The sequence below is a fragment of the Tasmannia lanceolata genome, unplaced genomic scaffold (assembly GCF_043159265.1).
Source record: "Tasmannia lanceolata isolate RefF3 unplaced genomic scaffold, GAP_Taslan_0.1 ptg000011l, whole genome shotgun sequence".
Taxonomy (NCBI): Eukaryota; Viridiplantae; Streptophyta; class Magnoliopsida; order Canellales; family Winteraceae; genus Tasmannia; species Tasmannia lanceolata.
Window position 1 is genome coordinate 8,273,325 of NW_027518688.1, and position 16,743 is coordinate 8,290,067.

General features: G+C 39.3%; 1 protein-coding gene and 1 pseudogene across 2 annotated transcripts in view; both read left to right on the forward strand.

The window, feature by feature from the left end:
- The first annotated feature begins 3,672 nt into the window (after nt 1-3,672).
- The window catches only part of LOC143886402 (V-type proton ATPase 16 kDa proteolipid subunit), a 29,640-nt gene continuing 16,569 nt past the window's right edge, over nt 3,673-16,743 (forward strand). Inside the window, exons 1-3 of one of the 2 annotated variants that reach the window (XM_077390359.1) lie at nt 3,673-3,882; nt 3,979-4,264; nt 13,915-14,261. In XM_077390359.1, coding sequence (XP_077246474.1) covers nt 3,807-3,882; nt 3,979-4,264; nt 13,915-13,921 — 369 coding nt within the window. In that variant the 5' untranslated portion in view covers nt 3,673-3,806 and the 3' untranslated portion in view covers nt 13,922-14,261. Of the gene's footprint in view, nt 3,883-3,978; nt 4,265-13,914; nt 14,262-16,743 lie in introns of those variants that run through there. The other variant, XM_077390358.1, reaches the window with a different exon arrangement.
- On the forward strand, nt 9,358-12,511 carry LOC143886918 (RNA polymerase sigma factor sigC-like; annotated as a pseudogene).

Sequence of the window (16,743 nt, forward strand, 5' to 3'; positions counted from 1 at the left end):
ATGCACCCTCTTTACACTATACTACACTACACCACGAACTACGCTCGTCTTATTAAGCTATTTTATCGGATGTTGATGAAATTTTACAGGGACCTAATTGGGATCTTAACCTACCGTAGGGTGAAATTTGGGATACTAAATCAATTATTTAAAAGGGTTTTTACTCAACCAATGTATATAAGGGTTCGGTCAAAATGGGGTGTCTACATGACCCCTTACATGTCCTTTGAACTGAGGGGTCATATTGGTCTGTTGGTGAGTCTCTCATTTTTGGTGTATCTAATCGTGATTCTCTTGGAGTCACCAGAGGGTAGTACTAGAGTGTTGGACAAACCTTTGAGGTCAATAGTGATACCCAACATGGAATTCTCCACCTATTTTATAGGATAACATCTACAGTTTTGGCCAGAGCAGTAGACCTAGAAATATCCTGGCCAGGTGGGTTTGATAAAGTGTATATCAAAAGAATTTCACAAAATAAGTTTTGAAATGGTTTTAGCAAATGTATTTGCAGGCCAACACTGCTTAACTAAAAGTATACCGTGAGTGAGCCCAAGATGGGTAGTTAATATCCACTCCGACTTAATTTGGTAGATGTGGACTTGGAGAAAGGACTTGCACATTTGATGTGATTAGGGGTATGATGATTTAACGGTTATCTTCAAGGTTACGTCTCGATGGAGGCCACTGACTCAATGCGATTGCAGCATTGACTACGAAGCAATAATCACAGTGGGGCTCACTTGAGGGTTCTGCAGGATCTACTGTTGAATCCCTGCTTCGATCCCACTCACTACTCGATTGACCTATTATAATCTATTGGATAGAGGTCCCGCATTTATTTGGTTGCTTACACGAACTAGTTTCGTGGCATTGAATGCATTGAAATGATATACACAATGTATATAGTGTATATACACTATGGGATACATTGGGAATACCAAAATGGTTATGTATCAACCATAAAGGTATTTTGGAAATATAATAAATTATATTGAAGCTTTAATCCTATTGGGTAGGATTGGATTGCATTAATTTAATTGGGAATTAAATGAGAGATGCAATGGAAATTTGAATTGGATAAGTGGACCTACATGGGACGAATTTGGGTGGGACCCATTGCCACATGCCCCATGCCCCATGTGGTGTGCCATTATCAATTTGGAATTCAAATTATATTTAAAATATAATTGCTTGATTTGTTTTCTCAAATTAAAGCAACACATGTAAAATTGGAGAGAGAGAGAGAAGTAACAAACCAAATTGGAAACCTAGGAACCACATGGGCAACCAAGGGTTGCTTAAAAAGCAAGCAAGCCCTTGGGGGACGTCCCATGTGGGTTCCCATATTGAGGCTTGCTTGCCTTGCCCAATTGGTGTTTCCAATTGTGGCTAGTTTCTATTGTTTTTAAGATTTCTCTAGAAACTTTGGATTGTGCATATGGAAATTGAGAACTCTATAAATACAAGACATATGGCTGGAGTTTTCATCAGCTCTCCCATAATTTCATGTGCTGAAAATTGGTAGAGACACCTCAAAGTCTTTCTCTTCTCCTTCTCCTTCAATTCCATCAACTAGTTTTGTCTTTTCTAGATCAAAGACAAACACCTAACCAAGCTCCATTGATCTAAATACATATTCCCACATTATGCCACTCTTTACATACTGGAACCACTCTTTTGATATTGGAACCACTCTTTTCATAATAGAACCACTCTTTTGATATATTGGAACCACTCTTTTCATCATGGAACCACTCTTTTCATACTGGAACCATTCTTTTCATACTGGAACCACTTCGTTCGGGGGTTTGAATGACCCTTCGGACTTTCGATAGGAGTCTAGTGGTTTGTGATGGAAGTGGTAGCCAATCGGGAGTCCGACTTGGACTTCCGATTGTTTTCGTCGGACTCCTGATTGGGTACCACTTCCATCACAAACTACTGGACTCTTCCGAAGGGTCATTCGGACTCCCGAACGAAGTGGTTCCAGTATGAAAAGAATGGTTCCAGTATAAAAAGAGTGGTTCCAATATCAAAAGAGTGGCTTTGCATTATGAAAAGTGTGGTTCCAATATCAAAAGAGTGGTTCCAGTATGAAAAGAGTGGTTCTATTATTATCCAAAGCAAAATGGAGTACAATGGACATACCAGAGCATAGGTTTAGGGAAATGTTATCAGCACTACTGTATTTTGATGAGGTCACTCTTCACTTTATTAAAAGTACGGTATGGCCCGCACCATAGGATGATCCAAACCGTCCATTAGATGGGCCACGACCTAAATAGGTTGTGCCCCAAAAATCATTTCCATAGGTTGATCCTAACCCTCCGATCTTTTGAGGGTTAGGATCAACCTTCTAACATTCATATCGGAGGGTTAGGATCAACCTACGAAAATGATTTTTGGGGCACAAGCTATTTAGGTTGTGGCCCATCTCATGGGCGGTTTGGATCATCCTATGGTGCGGGCCATACTGTACTTTTAATAAAGTGAGGAGTGCCTTCATCAAAATACAGTAGTGCTGATAACATTTCCCTAGGTTTATTATCCAAAGCAAAATAAAGAGAACCAATGGAGTTTTTTTCCTAATGGCAATGCCAATGGAGTTTTTTTCTAATGGCAATGGCAATGGGTATGTAGTTTTACCGTTTGGAAAGCTTGGGGAAGAAGAAGAAAAAAAGTGAAAAGGGTAGGTGAAATGGCATTGGGATCTGTGCCTAAAAGGTGGAGGAAAAAGCAAGAAGGGTATTCTTGTCCTAAAACATATCTGACGCACCTGACAACCCCTCTCTCATGATTTTCAAAAGTCTGCCCATGATTCATAATTTCAGCAAAACTCTGCATTTTTTTAATGATTTTTCTTTTTTTTTCCTTCTAAAAATAAGTTACAAAGCATTCTTTTTTGGCCGCCCCGTGCATCACACTGGTCTGCAACTAGTATTTTGGCATTTACACAAACCCAATGATATGGAGACCGAGAGCAAGGTTTAAAATTTCGATTTCGGTACTGGTTTCGGACCGTGAAATTTCAAAATTTCGACCGAAATTTTGAAATTTCGGTTGAAATCTGGTACTTGATCCGAAACTAATATTTTATTCAATATTAGGTCGAAATTTCGGTGAAATATTAAATTAATATTAAAAAAACATATTTTTTGGGTCAAATTTCTGAAAAACCAAAATTTCGACTGAAATTCCGAAATTTCGGCCAAAATAAATGACCATTTCGGTTTTGGTTGATTTCAGTGTCGGTCTCCATCGAAATCTGAAATTTCGGATTTCGGTCGAAATTTAAAACCATGACCGAGAGTACCACCGAGTATGGGACCTGCAATCAGAAAATGCCATGTGTACAAAAAAATTTACTTTTTCTTGATTTTCCTAAATCTAAGTCTGGGTTTCCCTGGGTTTTCCTAAATCTAAGACCGGCAAGAATCAATTTGTTCGGTGTCCTTTTAGGTCCTACTCTGGGTTTCCCTGCATTACTCATCTTTTTTTCTTTAACAGGCTTGGGAGAGGGTTTTTGGGAAATGTAATAACCTTTTCACAACTCTTTAATTACGAAAAGACAATATGGTTTGTGAAAATATCAAAACATGGTTGTGCTGATATCATTTCCCTCAGTAAAAATATCAAAATATGGCTGTCCTCGTATTATTCCCTTTTTATGATTGTTTGCCTCTCACAGTCTCACACCCTCACACGACCGAAACCGGATCCATTGATAGAAAAGACAGACCACGGACGACCTCTTTTCTCACCTTTTCTCAGATCCGATCGCCGTTTAAGATTCACCGGCGAAAATGTCTTCTTTCAGCGGCGACGAAACAGCCCCCTTCTTCGGCTTCCTCGGTGCTGCAGCAGCCCTCGTCTTTTCCTGTAAATTCCAACATCTCTTCTTCTTCATTTTCTTTTTTCTAGGGTTAGGGTTTTCTCTGATGTGGATCTGTTCAATCTCCATCGCATTTTTCTCAGGCATGGGAGCAGCATATGGGACGGCAAAGAGCGGGGTCGGGGTGGCCTCGATGGGTGTCATGAGGCCGGAGCTCGTCATGAAATCAATCGTCCCTGTTGTTATGGCTGGTGTTTTGGGTATCTATGGACTGATCATTGCTGTCATTATAAGCACAGGGATTAACCCTAAGGCTAAGTCTTATTATCTTTTTGATGGATATGCTCACCTCTCATCCGGTCTTGCTTGCGGTCTCGCCGGACTTTCGGCCGGAATGGCAATCGGAATCGTTGGTGATGCTGGAGTTAGGTACTCTCTTTTTTCCCTCTTTTTGATTTTGTTTAGGACATTTCTGATGGGATTTGTTTTGTTGACAATTATGAGGGAAATGATATGATTATGGTTAATTTAGGTGGATATTATCGTAAATTGAAGGTCGCTCTACATAAAAGTTGAATAGGGTTGGTTCAAGTTATCTTTTTGGTGTGTAAAAAGTAGGAACTTTTAGAAATATTTTTCGGGAGATGATATTTTCACCCCTTCCGCAGTATACATTTGCCCCCCTTATAACGTGAACAGTGGGCGACTTTAACGCTTTTTGACGTCTATGCGTACTGCTGGGGGTGAAAATATCATCGCCCTATTTTTCATATAGAAACTTTTCCAGAAAATTCTTGCAATCCAAACAGGGCCTTGCTGATTATCTAAGGGAATTTGATTTTTCTTTTTGTGCATAATTGTATTTAGAACTGCTAATAACTGTGTTTCCTTGGTCTTATGATGTTCCTATTTGGAATTTTTGGATTGAAGTTTCCTTAGAAACGATAAAAAGAACTGAATTTGTATGGGTTTTATGATGTTTCCGGCATCTAGTTGTTTAAGAAATTGTTATTTATTTCTACTCTACATCTGATTAGTTTGGTTTGGAATTTCTTTTCCATGTTTCTGGGTTACTCATGGTTGCTTTGTTTAGATATGTGGATCATCTCTGTGTTGAACTATTTTTGTTGGATACTTGAATCAAAATTTTGACCGTTTTGTCGGGACTTTGAGCGTGTTTCTTTTTTAATTTAATTTAAATAAGACAGGAAAAATGTTTTGTTTTTAATGATTGACTTTGATTGGATTACAGTGCCGCAATTGAATTTTGTGTATAGATTGCTAGCTTATTCCTTGTTTGCTAGTAAATGTTCTTTGTTGTTAACTTTTCCCCACAGTGGATACCTCTTGACTTTCCATTCATGTGCTTGTTGTCGTACCGTCCATCATCTGCATTTATCACAGTATTATTCATTTCAATCCTTGAATGCCGAAAGTGGGGTGATTGTAGGATGCTATGTGGGTTGACATGCAGAAAATTCCATACATGCCCATCTTCCTTGATTAGTACTTGTTAATTGATATGGATTTGGATGATGTCTGATGGCATCAACTCCATTTAGCATTGATGGTTTTTAGCCATTGCTCCATTTTTATCAATGGTTCAGAATTGTTGATCATTAATTACAGAATTATCTATAGGATCAACCAATCCCATGACGGCAATCTTAATCATAAAAAATAGGGCTAAAATGCATGTCTAGGATTTGATAAAATCTAATCATAGATCCTTACTCCAGTTGATATAATCATCCTAAATTTCAATTTCAGCCACAGATTGACAATTTGATCACTGGTCAAAATTAACATTTGTAAAATGTCCCTTTGCCCTTCGTGAGAAGCAAGATGAGATTGGCAGTTGGATTATTTTTGGTGAGAACCAAGATGAGATTGGCACTTGGATTATCTAGAAATGCCTTTCAATTTCCTCTCCTCTGTCTATAATAGGATATTACAGCCCATTTCCTATGACTTTTGGAATTTTTTGGAACCTTAAGACTTTTCTGAATTTTTAAAAATATTTAACCCCTAGTCTAAACTATTAGGGTGCATTTGTCCAAGCCCAAAACCACAAAAAAGTTGGAATTTTGCTTGGATTTCTTGGGATTGATGCTTTTTTGTATTTCTCTCTTTCTCTCTCTTCCCCTCTATCTCTCCTCTCTCGATACTGGTAATGACACCCCTTACCACTACTTTACGTGGTTGACAACCAAACAATGCTTACCACTATTCTTTGAGGTAAGTTTCAGGAAAATCCAATGCTTGTCTCCTCCATGTTGACTACTTATTCCACGATTCTTTTGAGTTTATGCCGCTCACCAAGCATACCCTTAGATATTAACTTTTTTACTTAGTGTTAGAAACCTTAGAAACCCCGGGCACTTTTGTTTGTTGGCCCCTTAATCCTTGTGTTAGCGTGACTGCTATAGATTAATAGAAAACTTAGTTAGGTATTGGCCTTGTAAGTAAACAAGCTAGACACCTTCCTCAACCCTAAAAAATTGATACTGATAGTTGGCACCTTTCTCCCATGTGTCTGCATTTTTAAAGTTCGATAACAAAGGATGAAGCGAGAAGCTCCAAGTTGGTGAAGCCCCATCTCAAGGCCTATGAATTCCAGATTTGAAGAGGATGAAGCCTCTCCAAATCCTATAAGTTTTTTTGTTGTAAATTTCGTTGTGTTTTGCCAATTGTTCTCACTGGAATCATTGTGTGTTTTTTTTTTAATTTTTGCTAAAAATCAATAGAAATAGCGCCTCTTTTAAATTGTAAGTTTCTGAGTCTTTAGTTTGGATCTTAGTAGGGAGTAGAGACCTTAGGGGGATGGGAGTGTGATATAATAATCTAGCAGCTGTAGGATTAGTTTACTTCATGGATATTTTGTGGACATGTTATTTATCTTTTACTTAGGGAGCGTTTGGATTGCCGGAATCATGAATGGGTATCGCCATTACATTCCAATCCAATTCCAATACCCTCTTCAAACGGAATGGCATTTCCTATTATATTGTTTGGGTAAACATTGGAATCGATAAGGGAATGACATTAACATCGTCTTCTTCCACCGACCAAACCCTAATCTACCTACGAAGTCCCCCTACGATAAATCCATGCTCCTAGCCTCCAATTTCTCGATTTCGACATCGGCCAGGGCTTCCAATACACACTATCATCTATGCCCTCGCCATGCTCGGATCTGTGATGAATCCAAGAAGATACAGACACTATCCTAAAGTGAAATTTGTAATTGTACTTTGAGAGATGTTTTAGTAACAGAGAGGAAAGCATATATATATATATATATATATATATATATATATATATATAGAGAGAGAGAGAGAGAGAGAGAGAGAGAGAGAGAGAGAGAGAGAGAGAGAGAGAGAGAGAGAGAGAGAGAGAGAGAGAGAGGGCGTCTTGGGCCTGCTTTTTCACAACGAAAACGGTCAATGAAGAAGCAATATCAGCACTACAACAATGGCAATCTCTGAAAATCCATGGTACTAAGCCCAAATCTCCTGTTAGAATCTCCAATTTCTTTGTTACAATTCTTATGGGAGCAGAAATACAAGATACCTAAAATTTAGGTGTCTGAAATTCCATTAAACCTCTATGGAAGGCACAGATCTATCAATTTCAACGAGAGAGAAGGAAGAGAAAAACAATAGCTTGTGGACAACATTTGCAGAAGAATGTGTGTGAAATGAGAGAAGAAAAAGAAAAGGGTCGTTTGTTTTCTTGAGAGAGAGAGAGAGAGGTGAGTTTTTTTGTTGAGAGAGAGCGACCGATGGAATCAGAATACCACCTCTTTGGGTGGGTAACCAATGCCATCAGATATTCCAGAGTTTTTCCGCCGGGTATCCCCATTCCGTTACACAGTGCGGATCCGAACACATGAATTTAAGAAGAAAGAATTAGATGCCGATTGTTGTTTCCCAAACCGGCGATCCAAATGCACCCTTAGGGTTTAGATTTAAGTTATATTTTATTGGTCTTAGATGTGGGGGATGTTCACATATATTATCTAATACCCATGGTCTTTAGATACCAGCCAAATACCACCACTTATCCTATTCCCTCTATGACTCTCTACTTAAACCCATATGTTTCTTTATAAAACACCAAACCCTTCATTTCTAACCTAATTTTGAAGATGATTGGAAAGGATCCTCTCTCCCCATTATCACTTGGGCACCTCCCCCCCCCCCTTCACTTCTTTGAGTCTTCTCTATTTCTCTACTAGTGTGCAGCCGCCACCTCTCTACATCCCTTCTTTCCTCCTCTCTTTCCACCCCTACTTTACCTCTTGGCTGGTGTGTGCAGCCACCACCTTTTCCCCCTTCTTCCCACTCTTCTTTCCCTCTTTCTCTCTCCTTTCTCACGACTGTGGGTCCCTTCACAGATGCTCCTTTTACTCTCCTCCTCTTCTCCTTTCTTTCTCATCTTTCTCCTCTCTCTCCCACTCTGTCTTAGTTTTAGCTGCTAGCATCGCCTTCTCTCTCTAGCTTTGTCTATCTCTTCTCTTGGATACCACATGCAGCAGGACTTCCCCTTGATCCCATTTCCTTTCGTTTTATGTTCCTCATATTCTTTAAACATTCTCCTCTTTTCTTTACAGCCCTTTACCTAACCATTCCCATACCCATTACCCTTATTATCTCATAACCTAATCCTATTACTCATTGCCATTACCAGCCACCCTTACGTACTGTTTGAGTCGTAGGTAGATACATTTCTTAGATCTGATATTCAGAAACATTTGCCTGAGATTTGATTTAATGTCATTAACTGTCTTATTTTATGGATTTAATGTATGGGACTAGCTTCTGTTGATTCAATTCCTATTGATGAATGAAATTCAAAGGTTTTGATTTCCTACAAACTCTAGCTGCAATTAATTTTTATTCATGTTCAATCTGACTTTAGTAATGTATGTTGCTGCCATATTGAATTAGAAACCACATTCATGCTCCTAAATTCCTAGAATTGACTTGCGAACTTTGAGTTTGCACCATAGTTTCAAAACTCTCTCGTCATCGTGGACTCCCCCGAGTCGACTCCCTTCTATGTTGCATGGATTCAGATTCGTATGTCAATATCCGACACGGATTTTAGGTCTTGGATTCGGCAAGCCCCCAAAAGTAGGATTCGGTTTCGGTAATTTTTAAATAAAATAAAATTTAAAAATTTAAAAAAATAAAAAAATAAAAAAATAAAAAAATAAATATATATATATATATATATATATATATATATATATATATATATATATATATATATATATATATATATATGTGTGTGTGTGTGTGTGTGTGTGTGTGTGTATTCATGAAAAATTTGAGGGTAGAGAGTTGTTGCGAGTTTTGTATTAAGAGAGTCGAGGGAGGAAACGGGTCGATGTTCGAAGGTTGAGGCACTAGGGCTTTTATTAAAAGAGTACGGGTTGTGCTTTCATATAAAAAAAAAGTCAAGAAAACACATTTAAAAGGAAAATATATATGATTTGCATTTTAAAAGAGACAACGATGAATCGGATTCGCCCGAAAAAAACAGGATTCATGCAGGACACAGGTACAACAAGAATCCGGGTGTGTCCCACGTGAATCCATATCCGATTCGCATGTGGAGACGTGTCGACACGGATTTGGCATAGGGGGGTGGGGGTGGGGCAAAGAATCCATTCAACATAGACTCCCTTTTACCTTGGCCGCATTCTTGTCTAACTCCACGTTTTGCCCTTCAAAATCAATCAAAACTCCTCTAACTTTCTCAAGTTATGATTGCGTCAACTGAGTACTTAGCCGTGTTAACCGAGTACTCGACTGCGTCGTGCCGAGTCGACTAGGATTTACTTTGGCCATGTTCTGAACCGCATCCGTGTTTTGAAACACTGCAAATAACTAAGTAAGCAACAAAAGGAATCGAGAGGCCGTTAACCGATGTCAAAGATCACAAGTTTTCGTTGAAGGAGATTTTGTTATAGTGTATCTTCCTTGAGAAAGGTTCACAGTAGGAACCCATAACAAGTTCAAACAAAGGAAGGTGAGCCTTATAAGATTTACTGTGGCCATTCTCACCGCATCAACTGAGTACTCGACCGCGTCGTGCCGAGTCGACTAGGATTTGCGTTTTGAAACACTGCAAATAACTAAGGTTAGCAACAAAAGGAATCGAGAGGCCATTAACCGACGTCAAAGATTACAAGTTTTCGTTGAAGGAGATTTTGTTATAGTGTATCTTCGATGACAAAGGTTCACAGTAGGAACCCATAACAAGTTCAAGCAAAGGAAGGTGAGCCTCATAACATTCTCCAACAGATCAATGATGATTCCCATAAGGTTGAGCTACCTAAAGGATATGATATCTCCCTTTCATTTAGTGTTGGTTTATTGAAGACTCAATGTGATGATATAATTGGCAAGATAGAAGTGCGAATCCCACTTTCAAAGAACCAAGAAGAAACGATTATACATATACTTGACACAAAAGATAGACTATCTCGCTGTAAATACAACTTCTCCCCACCTTGTTAAGTGGAACGGAAGGCCTATAGACATTAAATGGGTGAGAAGAAATGAGACGAAATAATATTCAAATATTTGATGAGTTGGGAAATGACAACTAGTGGGCCAACTCTCTCCAACTTGCGCAGAACAACGTAGAAAATTCATCTCTAAACTGTAGTTGATCGCGCAAGAAAGAGAGCGAAGAAGAGAAGAAAGAGAAGGATTTTCATGGGAATGAGGGTGTATACTTCCTTTCGTGGGGCATGCCCTATTTTGTTTTAAACCATAACCACTGCTAGAAAAAAAAACCATTCCATTTTGGTTTTTAGTAAGTATTATAAGAAAGGAAAATTATTATGTAACTAAACCTAAATATTGTCATTCAAAATTTAATTCATACATGGATGGCTATAAAATTTATGGCATTGACTGCTTAACATCTCACACAACACTTAGCAAACTTCTTTAGGATTTCCTATGTGTCTTAGTACTTTACACATTATTGATCTTCTTCTTTTTTGTTTTCTACTAGTACCATCTTTGATCACCATGCCTATTATGCTATACATGATTTCAGTTCTCCCTTTCTTTTTTAACCTTGCAAACTACTTGTTCATTGACAACCAATTTCGATAGGGTGGTCATAAAAGATGTCTCCTGAAACTACACTATAGTTTCCGAAGCAATCGTTGTGGTGCCGAAATTTGACTCCAGAAGAGTTACTATCCACATGAAATCTAACATCTACAAGAGGAATGTAGTTACCGGCAATGAAATGACCAACATCACCTTTATTGGTGATGAAATAAATAAAACAGTGATTACGTCTAATTAGAGCGCAAGCGACACAACTACTATAGGGAAAAACAGTTTCACCATCCTCCAACGAATTTAGTTTATTTATACTTTTTTTTAAATATCTAGCTCAATTGGTAAGAGGGTCTGTTCCTCAACCAAAAGGTCGAAGGTTCAATCCAGCTTACCTATAAAAAAAATTATCTACAAAAAAAAGAGATTAAAAATGCATTGGAAAAAGTTGCCTAGATATTTGCTTTGTCATCATCCTAAAAAATAATGTTAGTCAGTTTCCAAGGAAAGCAACTAACTTAAGAAGTAGAAGAGTTGCAATTGCTAGAAATGAGTCAGAAATGTTAAGGGGAGTAAAGGAGGTTGTGAAGTTGGAAAAGATCCGCACGATTTTGGAAGAAAAAATTGGATGGTCAGCAAGCTTTGGCAGGTTGGCAGATGCAGTTGGAATCAATGAGAAGCTTCTGCAGCAACGTTTGCATTTTGGTTGGTATTACAGAGATAAACTTTTGAAAAAGTACCTGCTCCTTGGTTTTGTACCTTGCAAGAAACTATTGAGGATAGGGAATAGGACTCGAAGATCTAATTCAGGCAGGGAACATGGATGTCCTTCAAGGCGCAGAAATGTTTGAACACATGAGGAGATAAGGTTTCTCGACTGAACCAGCTTCAGCACTGGATTAGGAAAGAAATGTCGATGCTGGTAACACGACATTCTAGAAGAATCCAAATGCCTGTAACATTGAACAATGTAATAAATCAGACACAGAAAGCCAAAAGAACTCTTCATAACCACCATGGATGGACCCAACTGATGATTAAATATCCAAGCTCACTGGTATGTCATTAGCTAAAGTCAGATTGGCTCACACGTGCTCAAGATTTATCGTTTCAATTGATTAGAATGTGGGACATGAACCAGTGTAGAGTTTATGGAGATAACACCAGATACATCAGTATTAACTCCTGAAAAGACTGTCATGAGGCATCACATGAGAAGTGAGATTCATGAGCTTTTAGATGGCCTGCATCCAAGAGAGAAGCAAGTTCTGGTGCGACTGCGAAGGTATGGGCTTGGGAATGATAAAAGCCACTTGAGGAGATTGGGAGCCTCTTCCGTGGGACCAAAGAGTGGATAAGAAGGATAGAGAAAGCTGCTTTGACAAAGATTAGGAAGAAGGGAGTGTAGAACATCAGCATTTAGATGGACTGCATCCAAGATAGGCAAGTTCTGGTGCTAAGGTATGGGCTTGGGGATGATAAAAGCAAATCACTTGAGGAGATTGGGAGGCTTTTTTGTGCGACCAAAAAGTGGATAAGAAAGTTAGAGAAAGCTGCTTTGACAAAGATTAGGAAGAAGGAAGAGTAGAAGAGATTATATCATTATTTGCAATTGTAGTATAGAAGGAAACAACTTTCTACGTTGCATATTTTTCAGATGGAAATAAAAATTTCTGTTTGTTTTTCTTTTTAATTGTTGAGATTCTACAGTCAAATTGGAAGGAGGTTTGAAGTACTGTCTGAAGGAGATGAAATTTCCATATTCAAGGTAAGTGGAAACATAAAGAATCTCAATCTGACAAGTTCAGAGCGAAGGGTAGCCCAAAGTCGGATTGTGCATCTCTCAAATTACATGGAGATGCATTCGGGACTTTAAATTTTCAATTTTTTTTGTTATTAGTATGAAGTTCTTATCTACACTTCCTGTTGTAAGTATAAACATTCTTAATCAGAATGAACATTCATTTTTGTGGATATTAACAAAATAGCAAAAATAAACTAACTTCGTTGGATGATGGAGAAACTTTTGTTTACCTAAAGTGGCTATATTGCTTTTACCAACCCCCCCGCTTGGCGCTCCGATTAGACGTAATCTCCACCTTATTTATTCCATCACTGATAAAGGTTGTTAACTTACCAACTTCTCCAAAAGCTTAAGTTGTTGGAGAAATGCATTATTTATCTTTTATACTTTAACACTCCCCCGCACGTGTAGCCCACTTGGCAAACACGTGGCACATGTGGTCCCACTTTGGGCCGACCATTGCATGTGGGGATTTTTGCTATCCGGGAGGTTTGAACTCAAGACCTTTGGCTCTGATACCATATTAACTTACCAACTTCTCCAAAAGCTTAAGTTGTTGGAAATAAGGGGAGGAGAGGGGGGGTGGGGGTTTGCTACGGCAGTTAGAGAAGGGTTGGGTTAGGGTTAGGGCTGATTAGGATTAGGGTTGATTAGGGCTGATTAGGGTTAGGTTTGATTAAGGAAGAGGGAAAAAATGAAAAATAGGAAAGAGGAAAAAAATGATGTGTTAATCTACCATGGCTCTGGTTCTGCTCTTGCTACTCCTGCCTCTTGATTAGATGGTAGTCAGCCGTGCTGAATATGAGGACCTTGTGCACCTACGTGATAGAGGCAAGCAACCTACTGCCACCTTTGCCTAGTCAGGTAGCTCGTCTTGTTTCCTTTCTCGTCCATCCTTTGAATCTTGGCCCATTGATTCAGGGGTGTCGCATCATATGACTGGTAATCTTCAACTTCTTACCTCTTTCCAGTCGGCACCTTCTACTGTGCCTTGTACTGTTACATTAGAAGATGAGACCACATCACCAGTCTCTGGGGTCGGTGTGCTGCCTCTCTCTAGTGGTTTTTCATTATCCTCTGTCTTTTATGTTCCGTCTTTTCCAGTTAACCTATTATGTATGCGTCACTTAACACAATCTTTGATGTGCTATGTTTCATTCTTTCCTTCTAATTGCACTTTTCAGGATATGAAGATTGGGACGAGGATTGGCTTAGGCCGTGAGATGGAAGGCTTATATTACCTAGACTCCGTACCTACTGGGCGCTGCACTTCGCACTTCTGTCTACGCTTATTAGTGGCATTGCCGTCTGGGTCAACCTCCTGCAGACAAATTACGGAAATCTCCTTTTCTAAGTCTATTGAGTTGTTTTCATGTGAGTCTTGTGAGTTGGGAAAGCACCATCGAGTGTCTTTTCCTTCGCGTGGTGGTCGATGGTTGTCCAAACCATTTGAAATTATTGATTCTGATGTATGGGGACCTGCACGAACTACTTTATATGGCTATCAGTATTTTGTTATATTTGTTGATGATTTTTTTCGCACTGCATGGTTGTTTCTTCTCAAAAAATGTTCTGATATGTTTAATGCCTTCTGTAGTTTTTATTTTGAAATTGAAAATCAGTTTAAATGTTCTATCTCTTATTTACGCACTAATAATGCCAAGGAGTACTTTTCTCGTAGTAGTGGTTTCACACAATTCCTTGACTCGCAGTATTATTCATCAGTCCTCTTGTGCCTATTCTTCGTAGCAAAATGGGGTTGCCGAGCGTAAAATCAGGTACCTTTTAGATATGACTTGCACACTCATGTTTCAAATGCGAGTACCGAAGGTCTATTAGGGTGATGCCGTATTCATGGCATGTTTTCTATGGAATCGCCTGCCATCTTCCATGCTTTCTGGTCACACCCCATCTCTGTCCTATATCCTCTCGGTAATCCTTTCTCTTTACTACCTTGTGTGTTTGGCTGTACTTGCTTTGTTCACAAGTTAGCTCCGGGACTGGATAAGTTGGACCTCGTTCTGAGAAATGTATCTTTTTGGGTTACTCTCGAACTAAAAAAGGATACAAATGCTATAGCCATCGCTTGCGCAAAACGTTTATTTCGGCTGATGTTTCTCTTCGAGGATACTCCTTATTTCTCTGATTTTTAGGTTACTGCGGCTGAGCCGCCGAGTTTACTTTTCCCTCTGCCCGAACTTGATGTTATTGCCCCTATCCCTGGTTCCTCTTCCGCCAAACCTATCACGGATTCTACCTCATCAGAACCTGTGATAGATTCTCCAAAAGTTCCTACTTTGCCGTTGACGAAAGTGTACAGCCGTGGTTCTAGACAGGTATTTCAGCCTCTACCTCCTCCACAAGCCAACCCTCCTATGTCTGATGATCAAAGTTCAGGTAATCCTATTGTTATCTCTGACTCTTCGGTTGCAAGTCGTACTCGTTCTTGTACGACTGCTCATTCAATTTCACAATTTGCATCTTATGATCATCTTTCACCCAAATTTCGATCCTTCGTTTCCAGTGTTTCTTCATTTTCTATTCCAAAATCAGTTGCAGAGGCATTAGCTCATCCTAGCTGGAAGGCTGCAGTGGATGCTGAGATGGATGCCCTACACTCAAATAGCACATGGCATCTTGTTCCCTTACCTTCTGGTGCGCAGGTCATTGGCTGTCGATCGGTATTTGCTATTAAATATCAGCCTGATGGGACCATTGAGCATCTCAAAGCGAGACTTGTTGCTAAAGGTTACACTTAGACATTTGGTGTTGATTACCAGGAGACTTTCTCTCCGGTTGCGAAAATACCCTTAGTACGAGTGTTGATTTCTATCGCAGTTAATTGTGGTTGTCCACTCTATCAGTTGGATGTGAAAAATGCCTTCCTACATGGCGACCTTACTGAGGAAGTGTATATGGAGCAACCTCCTGAGTATGTTGCTCAGGGGGATATGGGTTCATTAGTGTGTCGCCCTAGGAAAGCTATTTATGGTTGAAGCAATCTCCGAGGGCATGGTTTGGTTATTTTAGTGGTGCTGTTATGCGTTTTGGCTTGAAACAGTGCTCGGTTGATCATTCGGTGTTTAGCCATCACTCCAGTACCGGATATGTTTTCTTGATTGTTTATGTCGATGGCATCATCATTACTGGAAATGATCAAGACGGGATACATAAATTGAAGATCTTCCTTTAGGAAGAATTTGGGACAAAGGACTTGGGTCTTCTCAGATATTTTCTTGGAATTGAAGTTGCTCACTCTAAACATGGTCTTTCCCTATCACAAAGGAAGTACACTTTAGATATTCTAGAGGAGACAGGCTCTATGGGAAGAAAACCATCATCTATTCCTATGGACCCAAATGTAAGAATCCTTCCTGAACAAGGAGAGTTATTTGAGGATCCAGGACGATACAGGAGATTAGTGGGAAAGTTAATTTATTTGACTATTACCCGACCTGATAATTCATATGCTGTAGGAGTGGTCAGCCGGTTTATGAGTTCTCCTTACACATTTCATTGGGCTGCAGTACTTCAGATTATTCGATTCTGGAAAGGCACGCCAGGAAAAGGATTATGCTAAGAATGGACATGAAATAGTAGAAGGATTCACAGATGCTGTTTGGGCTGGTTCTCCAGCAGGCAGGAGATCTACGATTGGTTATTGTACTTTTGTTGGTGGTAATATGGTGTCCTGGAGAAGTAAAAAGCAAGCTATTGTCTTCAAATCTAATGCAGAAGCCAAGTACAGAGCTATGTCATATACAACGGGAGAGTTAATTTGGCTACGTTCCTTCTTGTCAGAAATTGGCGTTCCTCCTTCAGGACCGTCACGGTTGTATTGTGATAATTGGTCAGCTGTTTATATTGCCAACAATCCTGTTTTTTCACGAGCGAACCAAACATATTGAAGTGGATTGTCACTTCATTCGCTAGCGGATTCAGAGAGGAGAAATTTGCACCATGTTCACTAGGTTTGCCGATCAACTTGCGGATGTGTTCACCAAAAATGCATT